Raw genomic sequence first — 21065 nt, 5'->3', positions numbered from 1 at the left:
TGACTTACAACTAGGATATACAATTATGTACTGGGGCTTTGGGGAGGAAAAAAATAAAATTAAGAAAGTTCTATTTACAATAGCATCAAAAAAATAAAATACTTAAAATAAATTTAACAAAAGAAATGCAAGACTTACACACTGAAAACTACCAAACACTGTTGAAAGAAATTAAAAAAGACCTAATAAACGAAAAGGCATCCTATGCTCATGGATCGAAGACTTCATCTCGCTAAGATGGCACAACCACCCAAATTGATCTGCAGGTTAAACGCAGTCCCTGTGGAAATCCCAGCTGGCATTTTTGCAGAAATTGACAAGTCAAACGTAAAATTCACATGGAAAATGCAAGGGACCCAGAAGCCAAACGATCTTGAAAAAGAAGAACAAATTTGGACCATACCCACTTCGGAACTTCAAAATTACTAAAAAAAATTAGTTACTGAGCAGCTAACATGATTTGTGGCATATGTGGTTTGCCAATTCCTTTCATCATTCATTGAAAATGTATCTTTGAGCAGTTACCGTGCTGTGCACGGTCGGGGAGCTTAGGATTGAGAGACCCCAGGCTCAGGGGATGACAGTCTAGTGAGCCACGTGGAAATCAACGGACCACTTCTGCACAGGCTGGTCTGGCCTGCTGTGGGAGCGCAGAGGAGCGGCGCCGAACCAAGACTTCCCAGGTTAAGGAAGGCTTCCTGGAGGAGATGCCAAACTAAGAACGCAGAGGTTAAGAAAGCTGGGGTAAGGGTGAGGGGAGGGGAGCAGAAGTCAGAGCTACAAGGGGTTGGAAGTGGAGGGGCTTGGAATTAAGAAGGAGAGGTGGGAGTGGCTGCGGCGGTGGGGCAGGAGCAGTTCTCAGGTAGGGAGGGTAAGGATGCTGCTGGAGGGGAGCGCGGGGTGGGCCTATTAAACGGTTTGAACATCATCCCAGGGCACAGGGGAGTCACTCAAGATTTTGTGTCAAAATTATGTCCTTAAACAGGCCTCTCTGGCCGCGAGTGGAGCCCCCGTGGGGGGGGCCTAGCGCGGGCGGAAGGACCACAGGAGCTTTGCGAAGGGGCAGCGGAAGCCGACGGGCCTGGGTGGTGGGGATGGGCGGGCAGGGAGCCTCCAGCTTCGTTGCCATGGAGATGCCTGTGACGTCACACAGGTCTGGACTTCAGCACCTTCCTTCTCGACTCAGTGGTGATCACTCTGGGAACAAAATGGACATGACATTCAGGAGGTGAGTGTGCAGCGACAGTCCTGTGCCCTGCGCACTCCACCCTGGCACTCCGGCCCCAGGTGCTCTGCATCAGCATCACCGCGGGGCCAACCTCACGGGGCCCGGACTCCCAGTGACCCCAACTTAACAAGTTCTACTCGAGTCACCTTCAGCAACCAGTTCCTTGCCACATCAGGAGGCTGAATGGGGGGCTGCTTTTCTGGGAGCCGGCGAAGCTGCGGCCCAGCCCCAGCCTCCTGTAGGTGGGGCGGAGTTGCCAGGCCAGGCCCCGCGCGAGGTGCTGCCACCTGCGCGCCTTTCCCGGCAGCTGCCCGGGCCGCGTGGGCGGGGATAGGACAGGATGTGCCTCCCCCAGCAAGAGGAGGCCCCAGCCCACCAGGAGGGGCCCCAGGCAGCTGAGCCCAGATCCTGCATGGGGGGGTCTCTGCCTCGTGGGAGTGAGGACGGCGCCCCCCAAGAGGGTGAGGAGTCCATGCCGCATGGGAGTGAAGAGCCCCCGCGGTGGGTCCCTGCCCTAAGGGAGCGAGGACATCACCCCACCCCCTTGGTGGGGGTCCCTGCCCTGCGTACTGAAGAGTGAGGATGGTGCCCTAGCCCCTGGGGCTGGGGTCCTGCCTTGGAGACCCCTCTTTCTTTCCTCCAAATGGAGGAATATCTCTATCCCAAGAGTCAGGCTGCAGGGTGGGGAGACCCTTGTGTGAGGTGGGGGCTGATTTGAGGGTTACTCCATTTCCTCCAAGTTCGTACCTGGGGGAATTGAGAAGGGGCATCCCCAGCAGGCTTCCACTGTGGGGTGGCCTAGGCCAGCTCTGCCCAGGGTGAGGGTGGGAGGGTGCCCCTGGGGCTGACCCTGCTTTGCGCTCTGTCAGCAACCAGCCTGTGCTTGGGAAGTGTGGACACTTCCCCCCTCCCTGCCAGCCCACAGGAGAATTCTAGGACACCTGGGAATTAACTTGGGGTTAAGCAGCGTCTGCATGCAAAGCTACACAGTATTTCCCCAAAGTAAAATGTGATTTTAACCTGTAATTTCCTCTAGAGCAAACATTTAAAATAAGAAATAACATCCCGGGGCTGGCCCCCGTGGCAGAGTGGTTAAGTTCACACATTCGCTTTTGTGGCCCAGCGTTTCGCCGGTTCGGATCCCTGGCTCCGACATGGCACCGCTCATCTGGTCATGCTGAGGTGGCGTCCCACATAGCAGAACCAGAAGGACCTACAACTAGAATATACAACTACGTACTGGGGGGCTTTGGGGAGGAGAAGAGGAGGATAAGGGGAAGGGAAGATTGGCAACAGGTGTTAGCTCAGGTGCCAATCTTTAAGAAAAAGAAGGAAAATCCTGATGGTCCTGTGCTCTGGCTTTCCTGGATTCAGGCAGCCTGAACCGCTCTTCTTTCCTGGTTGTAGGACTTTGTCATCTGATGGATTCTGACACCAGCCCAGGCGCTCTGGAGGGGCTGACCCACAAACGCCAGGTAAAATGACAGCGCTGCCTCTCAAGAGCTTTCTCCCTCTGAAGCTTCGTCCACACGGTCTTGAACAGGAGTTTCGAGCTTAAACCTTTTTCCAGGTGGCAAAAGGGACAGGAGATTGCAAAATGGAAAAACACTGTCATTCCTTTTTAGTTTATTATGTCTCACAATAATCGTACAAAAAAGTGTCTGGTCAAAATAATACCAAGTACGGTATGAAAGCATCTGTGTTAAAAATTAACGCTGGGGGGGAAGAAAAGAAAAAAAAGAAAAAATACAGACCTTAATGTCCCCCCTGAAGAACCTTACTCTATCAGGGGTGGGACATATTTATTTGGAGCGTCCGTTCTCTTTCTCCCTGCAGCTGGGACAGGAGGGGTTTCCAGTCTCCTAACTTCCCGTAGACTGCTGCACTTGAGTGAATTTCCCGGGCCCCTGCCCAGGCCCAGGGACTCGGTTATGGGGATGCCTAAGGGGAACCTCTTCCCCTATTTCTGAAGGTGCTCAGGGCCAAGATCGTTTCTTGTTAGACGTGTGTCTAAAGGAGGCAGAGTGTGTGTACGTGTGTCGGGCGGGGGCAGCGTTCATCCTCGGAAATGTGACCCTGAAAGGCTTTCTCCTCTCATGGGTTCCTGGTCCAGGAAAGGTGCTCAGATATGTGAAACCTGAACTAGACTTTAGTTTCGAGAAGGTAGAAGAATAAAGATAGAGCATCCTGTAAAACGCCTGTCGACACGCAAATAAAACTGATCCTCTTAGAAGCCACTTTTCGGGAAGAGGAGTTTGAGAAATCTTTCGGAACAAATTTTATTTCAAGGAAAGAATGTCTATTTTTAAACTAGAACTGTTGGTTAATTGTTGAGTATTGTTAAGAGAGAACTTTTTAAACCTGCTTTTTCCTGTAAAGCAGAAATGCAAAATTGCGTTAAGCCAACAACACCTTAGGGGTAACCTCTTCTGGATTCTGATGTCCCCACAATGCCTCTTCCCTTGGGGGCGGGAGCTGGACAGTCTTCCCTCTGACTGTGTGGAGGGTGGGGGCGAGGCGGCTCACGATATTTTTTCTCCCTTTTTCCAGATCTTGAGAGTAGATTTGCTAAGCTGCTCTTTGTCAAAAGACCATTTTGCATCTGCTCTCTTTCCCCTCCAAACCAGCATCTCTCTCTCCCAGCTCCTTTCCTCTCCGAAGCTGGCCCTCGAGACTTCACCTCCACCTGCCGTTTGCAGCCTCTCCTCCTGGATGCTCCTGGACTCCAGGTGGGAACCTTCAGTGGTGGCTCTGGTTCAGGAGCTGACTTGTCTCCCCAGGGCCCCTCCTCCTGGGCATGGCCTCAGGGGTGGAGGAAGGAGCTACGGAGACTTAGCAGACTCTCGGGGCCCAGTCCCTGGAGCTTTGGACTGTTGAGGGAAGGTCCTGGCCCATCATCTTTTTCCTCTTCCTGGCTTGTTGGCAGGCATTTAATTTTTTATTATTTAAAAAAAAATTTTGCTATTATCCAGTATTTTACTAATGCATTAAAACATTCTATTTACAAAGTGAATTTTTAAAAACTGCATTAGGAAAATTTGCCAAGTGTTCAACTTGTAACAAATGTTAAATTACAACATTGACCTTTTGTCATCTCGCGTTGGTGTGGGTAACCTGCAGAAGATGCCAGAAGACGCTGGGTGAGAGATGCTCTTGCTTGTCTTCCATTTCTGTTTTGCTGCTGGGCTTTTCATCCTCCAGCTTAATAACCACAACTATGTGAAGCTGAGGGCCATGAAAGGCAAGGGGGCGGAGCCAGGATGGGCAAGGGGGTGGAGCCAGGATGGGAAATGGGTGGGGCCATGGACCAGCTAGAAGTTGGTTTGCTGCTCCCCAACTTTTCCATTTTAAAACCTCAGGTTACCAGCTTATGACTTCTTGACACCTGTGAGGTCAGTCTATGAAAATGACTTTTTTCCAGATGGGCCCTGGAGTTCCTGGAATTGTTTCTGCTTTTTTTTTTTTTTTTTTGGTGAGGAAGATTGTCCCTGAGCTAACTGTGCTAATCTTCCTCTATTTTGTATGTGGGACGCCACCACAGCATGGCTTTTTGAGTGGCGTGTAGGTCTGCACCCAGGATCTGAGCCTGTGAACTCAAGGCCACAGAAGCAGAGTGCATGAACTTAACCACTACACCACTGGGCTGGTCCCTGTTTCTGCGTTTTTAGTATACCGATACACTCCACATATATTTTGTTTTTGGAGTCTTTCATAATGCATTTTAAAGCTCAAATGTAGCATTGAAGGATGATACCTCTGAAAAATGGACCCATACTTCCACCCAAACAATTTCTTTCCTTTTCTCTGTGCTCCCCACCATTCAGGGTATTTCTTCCCACGTATTGGAAATAATGTCACTTTAACTGTTGGAAGTTCTGGTGACCAGAATTGAATTTGGGATGATTTCATGTCTAGCCTGGCCTTTTGCCATCCTTGGTGCTTAAATGTTTGACTGCAGACGTCTGCAGCCTAGACTGGCGTGTGTCCCGTTCCCACACAGGAAACAGCACCATGATCTGCTCTTGTTTTCCTCAAGTTCAAATGAAAAGAACAGAATTCTTTAAGATCGTGTTGTTTTTCTCAGAGTACCAGTCTTATACAGCACTTCCCCCTTGTCTGTCGTCTCCCTTTCTGTAGTTTCAGTTACGTGAGGTCAACTGCAATCCGAAAATATTAAATGGAAAATTCCAGAAGTAAACAATTCATAGGTTTTAAATTCTGTGCCATTCTGAGTAGGGTGATGAAATCTTGGGCCGTCCTGCTCCATCCTGCCCAGGACGTGAGTCCTCCTTTTGTCCAGCATATGCATATTGTATACGTTCCTTCCCCGTTAGTCACTTAGTAGGCGGCTCAGTTGTCAGATCAACGGTCTCGGTATCGCAGTGCTTGTGTTCAAGGAACCCTTATTTTAGTGGTGATGCTGGCAAGTTGAATATGCCAAAGAGAAGCTGTAAAGTGCTTCCTTTAGGTGAAAAGTTGGGAGTTCTTGACTTAAGGAAAGAAGAAAAGTCTTTGCTGAGCTTGCTAGGATCTACAGTAGGAACAAATCTTCTATCTGTGAAATTGTGAAAAAGGAAACAGAAATTTGTGCTAGTTTTGCTGTCACACCTCAAATATGTATGTACTGGAGGAAAAAACGTAGTGTATATGGGTTCAGAACTATCCACGGTTTCAGGCATACGTGTCCCCCGCAGCTAATGGGGGACGATTGTCCTTACCAGGGCCTGTTCCTTTCCTGTGGCTGCTGTAACAAATGGGCACCACCTGGGCAGCTTGAAACGGCATAGGTTTGTTCTCCCTCAATTCTGGAGGCCGGAAGTCTGCGATCCACGTGCGCGCTGGTCCCTCCGGAGGCTCTGAGGGAGCGTCTGCTCCCGCCTCTCGCCAGCATCTGGTGGTTGCCCGCAGTCATTGGCCTTCCTTGGCTTGTGGTCGCATCGCTCCAGTCTCTGCCTCCTTTTCACATCACCTTCTCATTTCCTCCTTTCTCCTCTAAGGATGCCTGTCGCTCATTGATTTAGGGCTCACCCTAAATCCAGGATGATCTCGTCCTGAGATCCTTAACTTAATTACATCTGCAAAGACTCTTTCTAAATAAGGTCACTGTCGCAGGTTCCAGGGGTAAGGATGTGGACAAATATTTTTTTGGGGGGGGGCCTCCATTCAAACCACTACACATGGCCTCCTGAGAGAATTTTGGACAAGACCCTCCCATCAAATAAGAAGCACTCTGTACCACATGCAGACTTCCAGCACCCCGTGGACAGGTGACACTCGGGTTTACACTGTCCCTTTCCAATGGAAGGGCGCCTTTGAGCCTTTTGATTCGCTTGGGTGGTGATTTGCACAGAGTAGGGTGCTTAAGTGACATGTTTGTCTGGGAGCAGCCAATGACTTCATAAACCAGCACAGAGCACAGCATGCTGACCCCTCTTCACACATCACGTCACGGACGCCTCACCTATTCGCCCATTTTACCGATGGGGAAACTGAGGCCAGGAGAAGCTACTTTAGACATCTGGAGTCATGCAGCCAGGTTGGTAGCAGACCTGGGTTTTGGACCCGTCGGCTGTTCAGCCTCCAGTGGAATCTCTGCCGTTTCTGGCTCCAGGGTCTTAGTGGCTGGTGGAGGCTGCAAAAGGAGGGGCTCATCCAGGGGAAATGCCCTGGGCTTGGGGCAGGGTAGGTGCGGGTCTCTGTGGAACGTGCATGCGCTCATCCAGGAAATGTCTTGAGCACTGAATGTATGCTCAGCGCCGTGCCAGGCTTTGGGGACACAGCTGGGGACAAAGAAGCTAAAAGCCCAGGTGATGGAGTGTGAGTCCCTTGAAGGGGCTGGTGATCCCGAGAGAGGAGGAGGAGGACACGGAGCATATGAGCGAGTGGTGAGGACGTGGGAGCAAAGTGCAGCAGGGTGTTCGCGTGCATGTGTGAAACATCAGTGTGAGGGTGGGGAGGCTGAAAAGTGAGATAAGGGGTCTCTGGGAAGGCCTCGTGCTCCCACCTTAGAGGCCTTAGAGTAAAGACAGGATGGAGGTGAAGGGACAGCCAGGTAGAGGTCAAGCAGGGCTCAGCATTTGGGGTGGGAGTCCCCCACCCCGTGCTCCGTGGCTGGGGCTGCAAGGCTGCAGGGGGCTTGTCCCGTGAGGTGGCTGGCCAGGCGAGTGAGGCCAGGGCCTGGGCTTTCTCTGTGGGCCATGGCGTGATTCCGGCTCAGCTGCCGCTGAGGACAAGGGCAGGGGGAGAAGTGCTGAACTCTGCCCTCATTGGGGAAGCAGAGTCCACACTGGCTGGTCAACTGGCTGTGTGGTTGGGAGTGAAGGTGATAGGCAGGTTTTTTAGCCTGAGCAACAAGACACGGGGAGTTGCGAGTTGCCGTCCCCTGGGCCAGGAGGGAGGATGAAAAGAGAGTTCGTTTTGGGAAGATCAGCAGTTTGATCTTGGAGAAGTCAAGTTGGAAGAATGTATTAGACCCCGAGGAGGCTGGGCCGTGGGGTCTGCTCTGTGGAGCTGGGAGGTGGAGCTGGGGGCCACCAGAGGTGGTGGGTGGAGCCTTGGGGCCAGACGACATGTGGGTGTGGAGTGTGTGTACGTGCATGTGTGTGCACGCATGTGCCTGGACAGACGCAGGGTGGGCGGGTGCTCAGGGTTCAAGCTTATTGGATGGGACTTGCCGGAAGGTAGAGATTGGCGGCTCTCAGGGCGGAGATGGTGACCTCTAAACTCATCAGGAAACATTCAAACGTATAAGAGAAGGAGAAGAGAATCTCCTAACATTCTCCCAGATTCACGGATTGACAATAGTGGCGCATCCTGTTTCCTCCCCCGCCCCCGTGTGCCCCCTAGAAGGAAAGGCTTTTTTAGACAGAAACACAGCACTGTGATCACACCTTAAGTGCTCACTGGCATTGTCCCCGGTTAGGCTGTGGGCCTGGCCGTGCGCCCGGAGCTGGGGAGGGGGGACAGCAGCTGCAGCTCCAGCTCTCGGCGAAGGACCTTCAGCTGGAGCGGGAGGGAGTGGAGGGTGGTTATAAAAAGGCCGATGAGATAAGTGCAAGGTGAATTGATCACGTAAAGTGACTGAGCCAAGAGGGGCAGAGAGCCAGCTCCCAGGGGTGGGGGAGAGGGCAGAAGTGGGATGAGAAAGGTTGGGGGGGCCTCCTCACGGCCCACTTTGACCTTGGCTGGGAAGAAAGGTTGGGAGGCGTGGCCAGGAGGTTTGTGAAACAAGGTGACTTCAGTAATAATAGGCTTGATTTCAAAGAATTCTCTAGTAAGTCTGAATGACAAGGACTTTTTTATGTAACCTTTGAGGATGGAGAGGGAGGGGCCTGGGGGGCAGGGAGGCAGAGGGAGGAGGGAGAGTCCTGGGTAGTTGACGTTTGTCTTTTTGCTCTGCTCTAGAAGCTGCCCTGCAAGGGGAGGTGGAGACGCTGGGGCCTTGGGGCCCAGGACGTCCCTGGGGTCGCAGTGTGTGTGTATACATGCGTGTGTGCGCGCGTGCATGTGTGCATGTGTGTGTGCATGTGCGTGCGTGTGTGTGTGTGTGTGTGTGTGTGTGTATAGGGGGAGTGGAGCACAGCCACATGTCAGGGATTAGAACCGGCTTCTGGCCTTGGCTCTGTGCCTCTGGGCAAATCCGATGTCCTTAACCTCAGGTTCCCCAGCTGTAAGCGGCTGACACCTTCAGGCCGTCTGCAGGCTTCCGTCTTTTCCTTGAACTCCTACTGGCATCAAAAGCGAGTTTTGTTGAACTCCCCAAACCACAGGACTGGTGAGGTTGCTGGTTTGACACCGACGTCCAGAGTGAATTCAAAGCAAAGCCGCTTGAGGTGGGCAAGTGCCCTTCAGGTCTTATATCCTGTATGGAAACACTTTACAAAAGAGATTTCTGTCTCTGGCTATAAATGGCTGTGGGTGAGGGATTATAAAGGAGCCTGTGTGGGAATTTGCACAGCAAACTCCTGGGGGACACACAGGGGAGTCCACAGCGGGGGCTGGGGGACCTCGTGTACTTATCGTACAGCATTTGATAGATCTTTTTAACCATGTGTGTGAAATGCCTTTGCATTAAAAAGTATATGAGAAGTCCTTTAACCTGGTGCCAACCAGCTGGCCTAGAAAACACATCAGTACTGACCCTGGTCCGCAGCTCCAGCAGGAAAGTGAGGAGAAAAGGGGGGTTGGGTTCCTTTACTCATTATAATTTCACTTTTTTGGTACTTTTCTAAAAATTTGAGGTCACATTGGTTTATAACATTGTATAAATTTCAGGTGGACATCATTATAGTTCCCCTTCTGTATAGACTGCATCGCATTCACCACCAAAAGTCTAATTTCCATCCATCACCATACACGTGTGCCCCTTTCACCCCCTACCCCCACACCCCCACCGGTAACCACCAAGCTGGCCTCTGGATCTATGTGTGTGTTTGTTTATCTTCCACATATGAGTGAAGTCATATGGTGTTTGTCTTTCTCCATCTGACTTATTTCACTTGCTTTTTTGGTACTTTTATTTAAACTGTTGATGCAAATAACCAATAACCATTCTATCGATAAGAAACATCAAGTGAGTTTTATTTGAACCAAGCTGAGTACTAGCCCGGGAGCGCACTCTCCACCAAGGAAGAAAGCATTCCAGAGAAACATGGTTTTCAGTACAGTTTTATACCTCTTTAGAACAAACAACATACACCAAACACATCAAACATATTTCTCAAAGTTTCAAAGAGATATTTAGTTACAATTAGCAGCTCAACATGACCCTGATGCCTAGGAAGGGAAACATCCTCAAAGAAGTACTGAGACTGGCATTGTGGGAACTATGTTACGCATCCCCCTCCTGAAGGAGCGCCCTTGTCACTTTGGGATAACGTTTAATGCATCCTTCAATGGTGTAAGCAGATGCACAATGTGTGTCTGACAGGCTGTAAGGCAGGGTTCTTCAGTTCACGTATGGTTCAGGCCAAATCAGGTTTAAACCAGAATAGCTTCCCCATGTACCTCAATATGTGGCAATTTCTTCAAACTCAGCCCAGAGAGAGTGCTAAGTACCTCACAGGACGTGTTCCTTTGGAGACCATCGATTAAGTCAGTTTGGGACTTGAGATACAAAGGGATGTGGTAGCCGGCCACACAAGTTCCAGCCAAAGCTGGAGAGAAATAAATAACGTAGTATTTATTATAACCCAAGTATGCAATGAATGTGAGTCCGTGCTGAGGAGCGTGAATGATTGAATCAATCGATCATGGGGAGAAGACCCACCCACGTCGAGGAATTTGGGTAGCTGCTGCAGGAGGTCCGCCCAGCTCCCTGCTCCTTGAGTGTGGGCTGCGCAGAGGACTTCTCCCCAGAGGCCAGGATGGAATGGGACCTGACAGGCATGCCTCAGCCAGGTGGTCACAGTGACATGCTCCTGACCCCTGGTGATGAGAAGGGCGCTCTAACTCAGTGGTTGTCCTCCCCAAATCCATAATCATAAGAAAAACGTCAGATGAATTCCGACTGAGGGACAGCTTACAAAATGTTCCTCAAAACTGTCAAGGTTGGGGCCGGCCAGGTGGCACAGTGGTTAAGTTTGCATGTCCCACTTCGGTGGCCCGGGGTTTGCCGGTTGGGATCCCGGTTGTGGACATGGCACCACTTGGGAAAGCCATGCTGTGGTAGGCGTCCCATGTATAAAGTAGAGGAAGATGGGCACGGATGTTAGCTCAGGGCCAGTCTTCCTCAGCAAAAAGAGGAGGATTGGCAGCAGTTAGCTCAGAGCTAATCTTCCTCAAACCCCACCCCCCCAAAAAAAACAACCAAAAAAACCCAACAAAAAAACCTGTCAAGGTCATCAAAAACAAGGAAAGTCTGAGAAACTGTCACAGTCAGGAGGAGCCTAAGGAGACATGACAGTAAATGTAATGTAGTGTCCTGGATGGGGTCCTGGGACAGAAAAAGGACATTAAGTAAAAACTAATGAAATCTGAATAAAATATAGACTTTAGTTAATACTGAAAAAAAGAATGGAGGTTTTTTTTTGCTGGGAACCTTTCTAGCCTTTAAAATGCTAATGTGGATTGTGCACAACAGTGAGGGTGCTTTAGGGTCTGGTTTGTAGCATTTCCTGTTTCTCTGAACTTTGCTTTACTGGCCTGAGAACTGGTGTTCCAAGAAGCCCAGTTTGGGAAAGCCTGAGTTTATCGTGAAAAGCATGTCGCACGGCGGTACGTGTTTGTAACTGATGCACTTTCCAACAGGGTCTAGCGGGTGCTTCCCACGAGGGTTCTTGAGGAAAGTGAGTGACATGAAACTCCAAGGAGGTTTGTAGTCTCTTATTCTTAGTAAGTTTGTTTTTCTTTCTTAGAGTGGCTGTTCTGTCTCTGTTCTTTGGGTGTGGGGTTTTAAAAAATTTTTTTAACAATCTCATACTTCTTAGGAAAAGCTGAGTTTATGTCGCCTTGGATGTGTCAGTCTGGGATTAAATTTCTTCATCTGTTAAAAAATGAAACAGAGGGGAAGACATTTGAACCCTCCACTCTAATGTTCTAGAACTTTCAGTGTCAGTGAATGTGTGATGTTTCCTGAAGGGCTTTTATGAGAAGACCGAGGTCTTGGTGCAAAGGGGCTTTCCCCAAACTGAGGTACTGAGCTGGGCTGTCCTCCCACACCACCCGCTGACTGTGGGGTTTCTTTTAACTAAAAAATTTTTTGAAAACTCCTCACATTTGGCTTACTGAGGTCTAACTTATTTATAGTAAAGTTCACCCCTTTGGGTGCACAGCTCTGACTTTTACAAATGCCTCCTGTGGAGCAACCACCACAATAATCAAGGCAGAACAGTTCCAGAGCTCCGGAAAGTTCCCTCCTGCTCTTTTGTGGTCAACCCCTCCCCCACCCCTTGAAACCACTGACCCATGGACTTGATCTTTTTCAGTGAAGTGAGAAGTCCACAGGGACCCCTAGCCATGGCCGGCCTGCGGTACGGCCGCCCCAACTGCATCAGGGCAGCGTTTGGTGCCCTCAGCGCCAGGGCCGGCTTCCGGAAGAGGCAGAGAAACATGCTCCATCGCCTCAAGGTGCTCCTCTTAGTCGGGGTGGGAGGGTGGGCTGGAGGGGTCGGCGGCCCAGAGCAGACCCTGGGCCTGAGACAGGAGCCCTTGCCCTGGGCTCGGACCCCTCCTTGGAGATGGTATTCTCAGTGGTCCTTGGCATCATCTTTACAGGTCTTTTTAATTTTCCCAAAATTTAGAGGTGTTCAAATTGCTGTCCTTTTGATTAATAATTCCTGTCTTTTGATTAAGAAAAAAACAAAAGAGTTGCTTTTCCCAGAAGCCTGGGTGTAGTGGGGAGGCTTCAGGAATAGCTGACACCACCCCTGGGTTCTTCCCAGGGACCCTGAGCAAGCAGGCCTGGGCCTCAGCTTCTGCATCTGTGAAGGAGGGGGTTGGGATGGGTGATCTAGTATCTTCCACGGTCTTTTCTGGCTTTGGGTCCAGAACAAGGGCCTGGCTGCCATGTAGGTTTTTTTGTTTTTTTTTTTAAGAGAGTTTATTTTTAATTTTTCCTTCTTCTCCCCAAAGCCCCCCAGTACATAGTTGTATATTTTAGTTGAGTCCTTCTAGTTGTGTTATGTGGGATGCCACGTCAGCATGGCCTGATGAGTGGCGCTAGGCCCCCGCCCAGGAGTCAAACCGGCGAAACCCTGGGCCACCGAAGCAGAGAGCATGAACTTAACCTCTCGGCCATGGGGTCAGCCCCTGCCACATAGGTTTGATGAGTCATTTTTGTCTCTTCCTGACGCCATGGAGACTACAATCTAGCTGCTGAGTCTGTCTCCTGGCCGCATTCCGGGCTCTATTTTCCCCGGTCACAGTGGCCCAAGTTTAATATTGTAGTCCCTCAAAGCACACCCCTCAAGGGGTCCTCCACCACTGCGCAGGCTCCTGGGAGATGCTCTTCCTTGTGATGCCTACTGCCTCGGGCTGCCATCCGCCCAGCGTCTGGCGTGGCAGGGACCGCGGGTGTGGGCAGTGGGTCCCTCCATCCTTTGCCTTCGGACATGAACCTCTGGTCTGCTTGCCTTCATAGACAGGCTTAGGTTGTGCGGTTTGTTCCCCCCCCCCCAGGCCAATCACAAAAAGAATCACATGGACTTTGTTGAAGGCATCTGGAGAGAGGTATGTTCTAGAATGAGCTGTCAGCTGCCTTTGTCATTTAGGGGATGGCGGGAACCCTCTGGAAATATGAGTTCCTGGATGGCGGCCCAGGGCCAGCCTTGCAGGAAGACCTTTCTGAGGAGAGCCATCCCAGGCCTGCTGTGTGAGCTCTTGTCTGCCCGGGCAGTGGGACTGCATTTGAGAAAAAAACTGCACTTTGATATTTAAATGTTTTCCTTTTCCAAATTTTTTTAAAATAAGAAAAAAAAAGACTCAGAGTAGTTTGCCTGGAAGATTGATAAGACCCTAGGTTTGCAATTAGTCTCAAAATTAATCTCAATCAAAATCAATCTCAGTAATTAACTCAGGTGTAGTTAATGCCCAGTCTTGCCTGTTCTAAGGCGCCATGTAACATTGCAGAGCAGCTGTGGGCGCTGTGAAGCCACGCCACCCAGGTGCGCGACCCCGCCTGGCATCTCTCGGTTTGTAAGAACTAATATGGCTGGTTTATCGGCCGTGTGAGACTGTTACCCCCACGACACACGCATGCACGTGCACACACCCACGCTCACCCCGGTCTGGGCCCTGGGGTCTCGCAGGGAGGCTGGCTGCTCTGTGGTGGGGGCACAGCAGGGGTGCCGGCTTTGTGAATTCTGACACTTTGGACCAGTTTCTGAATCTGAAATGATCACAGTTGCCCAGAGATTGCGTTAATCTTCATTTTTACCTTTTTTGGAATAAATAAGTGTCAACTGTGCAGGGAGGAAATGAGCTTTCTTGGGAGGTTTTCACTACCCAAGTGAAAGGACCCCACAATGGGGGGAGGTGTGTGCGCATGCGTGTATGTGAGGAGTGGAATACTTGTGTGTGTGAGGAGTTGAATGTGTGCACGTGTATGTGTGAGGCGTGGAATGCGTGTGTGTGAGGCGTGGAATGCATGCATATGCGTGAGTGGAATGTGTGTGTGTGAGTAGTGGAATGCATGCGTGTGCATGTGTGTGAGTGGAGTGCGTGTGTGAGGCGTAGAATGTGTGTGCATGTGTGTGAGGAGTGGAATGCATGTGTGCACATGTGTGTGAGGTGTGGAATGCATGTGGGTGTGTGTGTGTGAGGAGTGGAATGCCTGGAGCCGCACTGACACCCAGTCGTATCGGTCGCCTGGTTGTTTACCAGCGTCATGGTCCTCTCATGTCTGGAAGGCCTCAGTCGAGCAGGGCGCTGGCAGTCACTGAAAGGGCAGCTCTCAGCTAGTGCCAGAAGGGACATGCCTGTCGCAGGGACTTGGACTTTCTCTGGAGCCCCTAACTGCGGGTGCTCCGTCAAGAGCAGTGGCGAGGAAGGCGGCGGGAAGAGGAAGACAGGAAATTCGGGTGCAAAGGTCAGGGCTGAGGAGGGTGTTACTAGTTGTCCAGAAAGCTCCGCAAACGCCCCTCAGAGAGGTCAGAGGCGTTTGGCTGCCCTGGGGGCTGCACATACCACTGGCACCTTTGAAAACAGTGAGCGGTTGGACTGACTCACTTGGGCTGCTTCCCGCCTCCTTCGACAGCCCTCTGCGCAGGGCAGCAGGGCCACGTTTGCGCTCTCCTGGGCAGGGAGCTGGGCCTGCCGGAGTTTGTCCTGCACCAGGGACACGCACCATGCTCTCTGGAGGGGACGTTGGGAGGAAATGAGCTCAGACGCCCCAGTGCCCAGCGCTGGGATGAGGGCTTTAAATGACAGGGCTCAGGCTGAGTTCCCAGTGATGGTGGACCCCTTAGGCCTTTTGGACGCTACAGGATATTTGTCTCATGCATTTTTAAAGATTTATCTGCAAGGCAGATCATGCAAAATTTGCCAACAGTGATGGAAGAAATGGTTTATGCTGGAAATTGCTAACAGGCTCAAATACTTGTCATCAGTTTTTAGATCCTTATGGCGACTCAGAAGACACCCCCGGTCACTCCTCCTATAGCTTCAAAGACTGTTTTCTGGGCAGTGTGCACTGTAACGTGCCTTCGCATACACCGAAGTCCAGGAGTCCAGAAGAAGTGAACTTAGAAGACCCTCTCTCCTTGAAAATTCCAGACCTCGTCAAGAAAGCTGCCGGCTGGGCCCCCGCATCCCTGGGGGCCAACGATGTGGACATGCAGCCTGTGGAGGCCAGTGGTGCTGAGGCGCGAGGGTGGGCAGCCAGGCTTCCCGGGGCTCCAGAGGACACGAGAATGATCGGGGAAGTCGGGGGGTCCAAGGCAGCCAGCCCCCTGCTCCCTGCCGCGGGGGCCCCCCAGACGGGCAGACACACTCAGGGCAGAGCCAGAGTGTCACAGCAGGTGCCCAGGCCGCCACCCAGACTGGGGAGTGAGAGGGACAAGGGGCCCCGGCTCTCACTGTCCAAGAGGAAACTGGAACTGTTACTGCCAGAGCCTGAGAAAAGCAAGAGGAAGAGGCAGTATGTGGCCTAGGCCGGGGTGAGCAGTCAGCCCAGGAAGGGGTGCTGGCCCGCGACAGGCCCGCGGGTCAGGGTGGGCGTTGACGAACATGGAAAGTTTCAACGAAACACTTGGCCCCCTTTTTTTTTTCCCTTTTTCTCCCCAAAGCCCCCCGGTACATACTTGTGTATATTTTAGTTGTGGGTCCTTCTAGTTGTGGCATGTGGGACGCCACCTCAGCGTGGCCTGATGAGCGGTGCCATGTCTGCACCCAGGATCTGAACTGGCGAAACCCTAGGCCACGGAAGCAGAGCGTGCGAACTTAACGGCTCAGCCATGGGGCCGGCCCTCTTGGCCCTTTTTCTATGTCTCAAATAATAACACCCGGGTACCCACCGCTTGCTGAAAGTGGGGTCCGATTCAGGAAGGGCCCCTGTGGCCCTCAGGAGCCCACCCCACTGAATCCCAGAGGATTTCTTCCCCTTTTGCTTCACAGTCAAGTCCTAGGACTGCCGAGCGGACCAAGTCTTTGCTGTGGTTCTCGTCCTGCCCTCACTCCCCCAACAGGTGTTCACCACAGCTGCCTCTGGGGGGCCCAGCTCTTGGAGTTGATGGTCAGACCACGAATAAAAATATTTAGGGGGCCTGCCCGGTGGCGCCAGCGGTTAAGTGCCCAAGTTCTGCTTTGGTGGCGCGGGGTTTGCCGGTTCGGATCCCGGGTGCAGACATGGCACCGCTTGGCACACCATGCTGTGGTAGGCGTCCCACATATAGAGGAAGATGGGCACGGATGTTAGCTCAGGGCCAGTCTTCCTCAGCAAAAAGAGGATTGGCAGCAGATATTAGCTCAGGGCTAATCTTCCTCAAAAAAAAAAAATTTTTTAAATGAAACAAATGGGCCCAAATTAGTGTGGAGATGGAGGTGAAGGCGCAGGAGGGTGGCTGGGGTCAGAGGGCAGCTGGGCAGCTGAGTCTCCTGGAGCTACGCTGGGCCCTAGGCGCAGCACCCTCTGCTCTGTCCTCAGCCAGGCTGTTGAAGAAGTTGGAGTTGTGAGCAGTTCCGTGGCTCAGTCTTCACGTGGTAAAACCTACAAAGAACAGGTGGGGTGGCTCTTGTGCCCTTTCCCTGGTTTTACTGAGCTTTCCCTTCCTCCCACGTCTGGAGTCCGTGGCAGCGCATGGCCGCCACCTGTAGGCCCAGACCTGCAATGTCCCAATGAGAGGGGGTCCAGTAAGAGGGGAGTCCGCCCAGAGGGGGCTGATCCTTCCTCCTCCAGGAGGCCCTGGATGGGGTGGGTGGAGGAGCTGCCCCGGGTGGGTCTCTGTTCAACACCCCTCCTCCCTGCCCGCCCCTCCCACCCCCGGTCCCCCCAGGCCCCCTTTCTGACAGCTCTGTCCTGAGGACAAATTGGGCTGGGGGCCAGTGTCCAGCCTGACACTCCAACTGCAGGGTGAGTGGGTGGTCCCAGAGGTAGGGGTCTCCTCAGGCCCCATGGACTGAGCTCAGGGTAGGGGTGGGATGGGGGTGACTTGAGGGGGCCCTGCACCAGGCACTGCCCATGGGTGTCCGGTGGGAGGCAGTAAGTCTGACCCATGGGGTCCACTCGGAAGCCTTCGACCAGGGGAGTGCGGTCCTAGCCCCTGTCCCCTAGGCGGAAGGTGGGTGGAGTGTCTCAGTGGTGTCTGTAGCTGGGTCCTTCCCTTCGGCCTGGAGGCAGCTCCCCTGACGTTTCCGGAGCTTGCTGTGTCCCCTCCACTGGGCCATCAGGGTTTACAGATGGTGGCCCTTCTCTTGGGCTCCGGAATCCTCACCTGGTGCCCCCTTAGCCTCTGTGCTCAGGAACCTCACCTGTAAACAGGGTGGGCGAGCAAGGGTTAGCACGTGGCCTTTCACGGACTCTCCTCGTCACCAGGGCCTGGCGCCAGCTCTTCTCAGGGGAGAGTCTGCAGTGCTGTTTAGCACTCCCACCACAGAAATGCCCAGAATCCTTTACTGGTTCAGAGAACATTTAAAACAGGCCCCCAGTGTCAGCTGAATATAGCCTTGCACTGCAATCAAGCCACCTAGGGATCTGTGATGGAGTATTCCAGAACTGGGTAGGGAGGCGGCTCTGACTCTCCTCTCAGGCCCTGGGGGGGTGGGGGGTGGACCTTGAGCATCCATTCAGTCCCACTCACAGCACTGCTCCGCTGGTGGGCGGGTCATGGGTGGCCCAGCAGCAGGACGAACAGGTTTCCGTCACAGGGCCCGTGCTGGTCACTGCAAGGCAGGCCAGAAACCTGTTTCCACAAGGACACGCCCATCACTACGGTGTGCAGCAAGCAGTCAGCCGAGCCAGCCGCCAGCCTAGGACTTCGGGAACAACTGCGCCAGGAGGGATCGGGCTGGGTGGCAGAGCCACATGAGGGCATCAACCTGTGCCCCAGGCTCCACCCTGAGGGTTGTAGGCCGAGCCCAGGCACCAAGAGCGCGGCTGTGCAGTCAGGCCGCAGCGGGTGCTGATGTGACCCAGGATGGGCCAGAGCTTTTCTAGGCAGGCTGGCTGGCGGTGTGTCCACGAAGGGGTTGCCAGGTTCGTAATTCAAGAGCTGTGGCTGCATTGGGTGGGTGCGGCGCTCAGCACCCGTGACTAGAGCCAAGACAGAAGAGGCGGGAGCCAGACCGTGCTTAGTGTTTTATTTCATAAAACAAGCCATGCAGTCGACCCTCTAACACGTACGAGCATCCTTCCCGTTCCCACCGCTCCCGTCAGCCTTCAGCCTGCCTTCAGTGTCCTCCAACCTCCAACCCTCGACTTCCCTTGACAAGTCCATACCTTCCACACATCCTAATAATGAATAAATGTTAAATATTGAATTTTACTATTACAGAAAGGGGGGCTAGAAAAGTGTTGTTTCACTCTGTGCAGAGGACTGCCACGCCACGCTCGTAGAAGCTGCGAGGGTCTTCCTTGGTGGCAATTTCAAAGTCCACTGTGAAGATGAGGTCTGCGCGGGTGAAGTTCAGGTAGACGGGTAAGGTCACCTGCGAGGAGGAGACGGGCGCACGGTTGACGTTGGGCCAAGCGGGGGCCCGGGGGGCGTGGTGATGGAGGGCTTTATGCCGAGCTCCCTGACCACGAAGGACGGGACGGAGCCACTTACCACATTAGCCTTCTTCTCCGCATTGGTCTGCTTGACCCAGCGCAGCTGTGTTAGAGGAAGGACCGTGGAGATGGCGTTGGAGAGCGACAGCTTGTTGTTATTGCACGTGGCCCCCTGGAGCTTCAAACCTGGGAGGAGGAAGCCAAAACCCATCGGCCAGGGAAACAACAGCTAGGCCAACCCCCCGCTCCCGGGGCTCTCAGGGCGGACCAAGTGCCCAGCTCTGACTCGCATGTGAGGACCGCCAGCCACCTGTGAGAACGTGTGCTGGCCCAGTGGGGCCGGGAGCAGGGAAGGGGAACTTCAGGGAAGCCCAGCCAGAGGCGCTGAGTCTGCATGTTCTCTGATCCCAACGCACCTGTGACTCCAAAGCTGCAGGCGTCGAGGGTGGCACTCTGGGAGGTGGTGACGTTGACTTCCAGGCAGAGCTCCTCCAGGGACCAGCTGTTGGCCTGGGCCACGTACTGCCTGGTGGCGGTGATGTACGCCTCAGGTACAAACAGGCCGCCCAGGCACACGTGGATGTTCTGTGGGAGGAAGCAGCCCCAGGTGAGGAGTGAGCCCCACGCATTCTGTCGGATCTGACCTGGCCTGTGCTCATCCCCTGAGCTGCCCGGGTGCTGCTGCTCCCAAGCCCAGGACAGCCACCAACCCTCCCCCAGACTTCTCAGAGCGCCTTCCCCACCTTTAGCTCCTTGGCACCGCCAGAGGCAGCCGCCAGGGAGATGTTCTGCAGCTGTTTGATCCTCTCGCTGAAGTCGGACACCCACTGGATGACGGTCATGCCGGCAGGCACCGTGTAGTGAGACCAGCTCCGCGGCAGGATTCCTGCAAGCCAGGCGGGCCCGGCGCGTCAGTCCCCACCGTCCCCCACAGATGGGCTGAGGCTGCTGGGGCTCACCTGCATCTCCAGCTGTGCTCACACACGCAAGCCCTCCCCCTCTCCCCGGCTGCATGTCCTGGATGGACTGCCATCACCTCTGCATCTGTTCTTTGCTCAGTTCCGTGTAACTGACAGCTGCGTCTGGGGTGCCAGTGACTCCCAAGGAACACCAAAGCCACAAACTCCCATCACACAAGTGGCTCAGTGTCACTAGCAATTCCTGCTCTTGGAGCCGATGGGAGACACCTGGGGGCTCCTTGCGCCTTTGGACTCGAGCCCCCTACCCCTCCACTTTTCTTCAGTCCTGGCTCCCCCCCTAAAAACTGTAGAAGTTGTGTAAAAATTTTAGTAAACGTCAGTGACCAGCATATAATAAAAACAAGTTCTTGGGCATTTCTAAGCCTGCCCCCAGGTAAGGGCACCGAGCTGCTCTCAGAGGGAAGTCTGTTTGGAAGGAAATGCCTGGCCTGGGACCTGTCAACACTCTGAAGAATTGCGGCCGCCGGCCCCCAGGAATCCTGCTCTCAGTGCAGTGAGGGGGACTGCCGAGGGCGGGTGAGGCCGGGGCCGGGCCCCCGGGGCTGAGCCCCAGGCACACGGGAGGACCAACACCTCATTCAGTCCCAATCAAAGTGCACCTTTCACCAGCTCGTTGATAAGTGTACGCAGGTAGTTGGTCTGTTTCTTCTTCCCTTCACACACTTGAACAACGTCAGCAAGATCCTGGCGGACGTCCTGAAGTAACTTTGCTCCCATCTTCACCTCTCTCTCGAAGAATCTGAACAAAGGATCCTAAAATTGTTCAAAGAGAAGGGAAGGCCAGGGTGAAGGGAAGAGAGGTTAGAAAGAGGTCCCTTCTGCAGAAGAATGAGGCAAACAGAAGTAATTCAAGCTCAGGAGCCCCAGGATCCACAACCCGGTCCAGATCACGCCCAGCTGCACCAGATTACTGTCTTGGACTCGACCTCGTAAGAAGCCGGCCAGAACCCTGCGTAGCCCCTGCCTGACCCACAGCAGCTCTGGACACTTCTCTAAAGAGGAAGCATGGCTGCCGCCACATCCTTTTGGAGAGTTGTTTACCTAGCTCCTGGAAGGCAGACAACCTTCGAGAGTATTTCTGGCCAGTTTAACAAGTGTCAATCACTCTTGCCTGAGCCTGGGCTCTGAGACAACACTAAGTACAGCTTGACTGCCCAGTCGAACTTCTAGGACAATAGCGCATGGACCCCTAGGGTGGCCCTGCCCGCTCCCTGCC

The 21065-nt window shown here is 53.1% G+C and overlaps 2 protein-coding genes and 1 long non-coding RNA gene across 7 annotated transcripts in view; 1 reads left to right on the top strand and 2 right to left on the bottom strand.

Moving 5' to 3' along the window:
- Nucleotides 1-1135: 1135 nt before the first annotated feature.
- LOC103556445 (uncharacterized) lies at nt 1136-15911 on the top strand. Of its 5 annotated transcripts, none has more exons than XM_070593301.1 (6): nt 1136-1228; nt 2636-2703; nt 3872-3957; nt 12154-12295; nt 13346-13396; nt 15274-15911. In XM_070593301.1, exons 2-6 carry the CDS (start codon nt 2650-2652, stop codon nt 15814-15816), a joined length of 876 nt encoding a protein of 291 aa, XP_070449402.1. In that variant the 5' UTR covers nt 1136-1228; nt 2636-2649; the 3' UTR covers nt 15817-15911. The 5 variants fall into 5 exon arrangements, 4 of the variants coding, with proteins under 4 accessions (XP_070449402.1, XP_070449403.1, XP_070449400.1 ...); XM_070593299.1 differs by lacking the exon at nt 1136-1228 and adding an exon at nt 1550-1689; XM_070593302.1 differs by lacking the exon at nt 13346-13396 and having other exon boundaries at nt 1138-1228.
- Nucleotides 15912-16749: 838 nt separating this feature from the next.
- On the bottom strand, nt 16750-18063 carry LOC139079305 (uncharacterized). Its single transcript, XR_011532824.1, has 3 exons — nt 17962-18063; nt 17596-17632; nt 16750-16871 (listed from the first exon to the last, which is right to left on the bottom strand). It is a non-coding gene; the product is annotated as an uncharacterized lncRNA (long non-coding RNA).
- Nucleotides 18064-18443: 380 nt separating this feature from the next.
- The window catches only part of DYNC1H1 (dynein cytoplasmic 1 heavy chain 1), a 69942-nt gene continuing 67320 nt past the window's right edge, over nt 18444-21065 (bottom strand). Inside the window, exons 74-78 of the mRNA XM_070593297.1 lie at nt 20449-20602; nt 19613-19755; nt 19286-19454; nt 18928-19055; nt 18444-18808 (exon numbers count right to left, since the gene is read on the bottom strand). Of these exons, the coding sequence (XP_070449398.1) occupies nt 18680-18808; nt 18928-19055; nt 19286-19454; nt 19613-19755; nt 20449-20602 (723 nt within the window). The 3' untranslated portion in view covers nt 18444-18679. The remainder of the gene's footprint in view (nt 18809-18927; nt 19056-19285; nt 19455-19612; nt 19756-20448; nt 20603-21065) is intronic.

Source organism: Equus przewalskii, chromosome 25 (genome assembly GCF_037783145.1).
Source record: "Equus przewalskii isolate Varuska chromosome 25, EquPr2, whole genome shotgun sequence".
NCBI lineage: Eukaryota > Metazoa > Chordata > Mammalia > Perissodactyla > Equidae > Equus > Equus przewalskii.
Note: the sequence above shows the minus strand (reverse complement) of the source record. Positions and strands in the feature narration are given on the sequence as shown.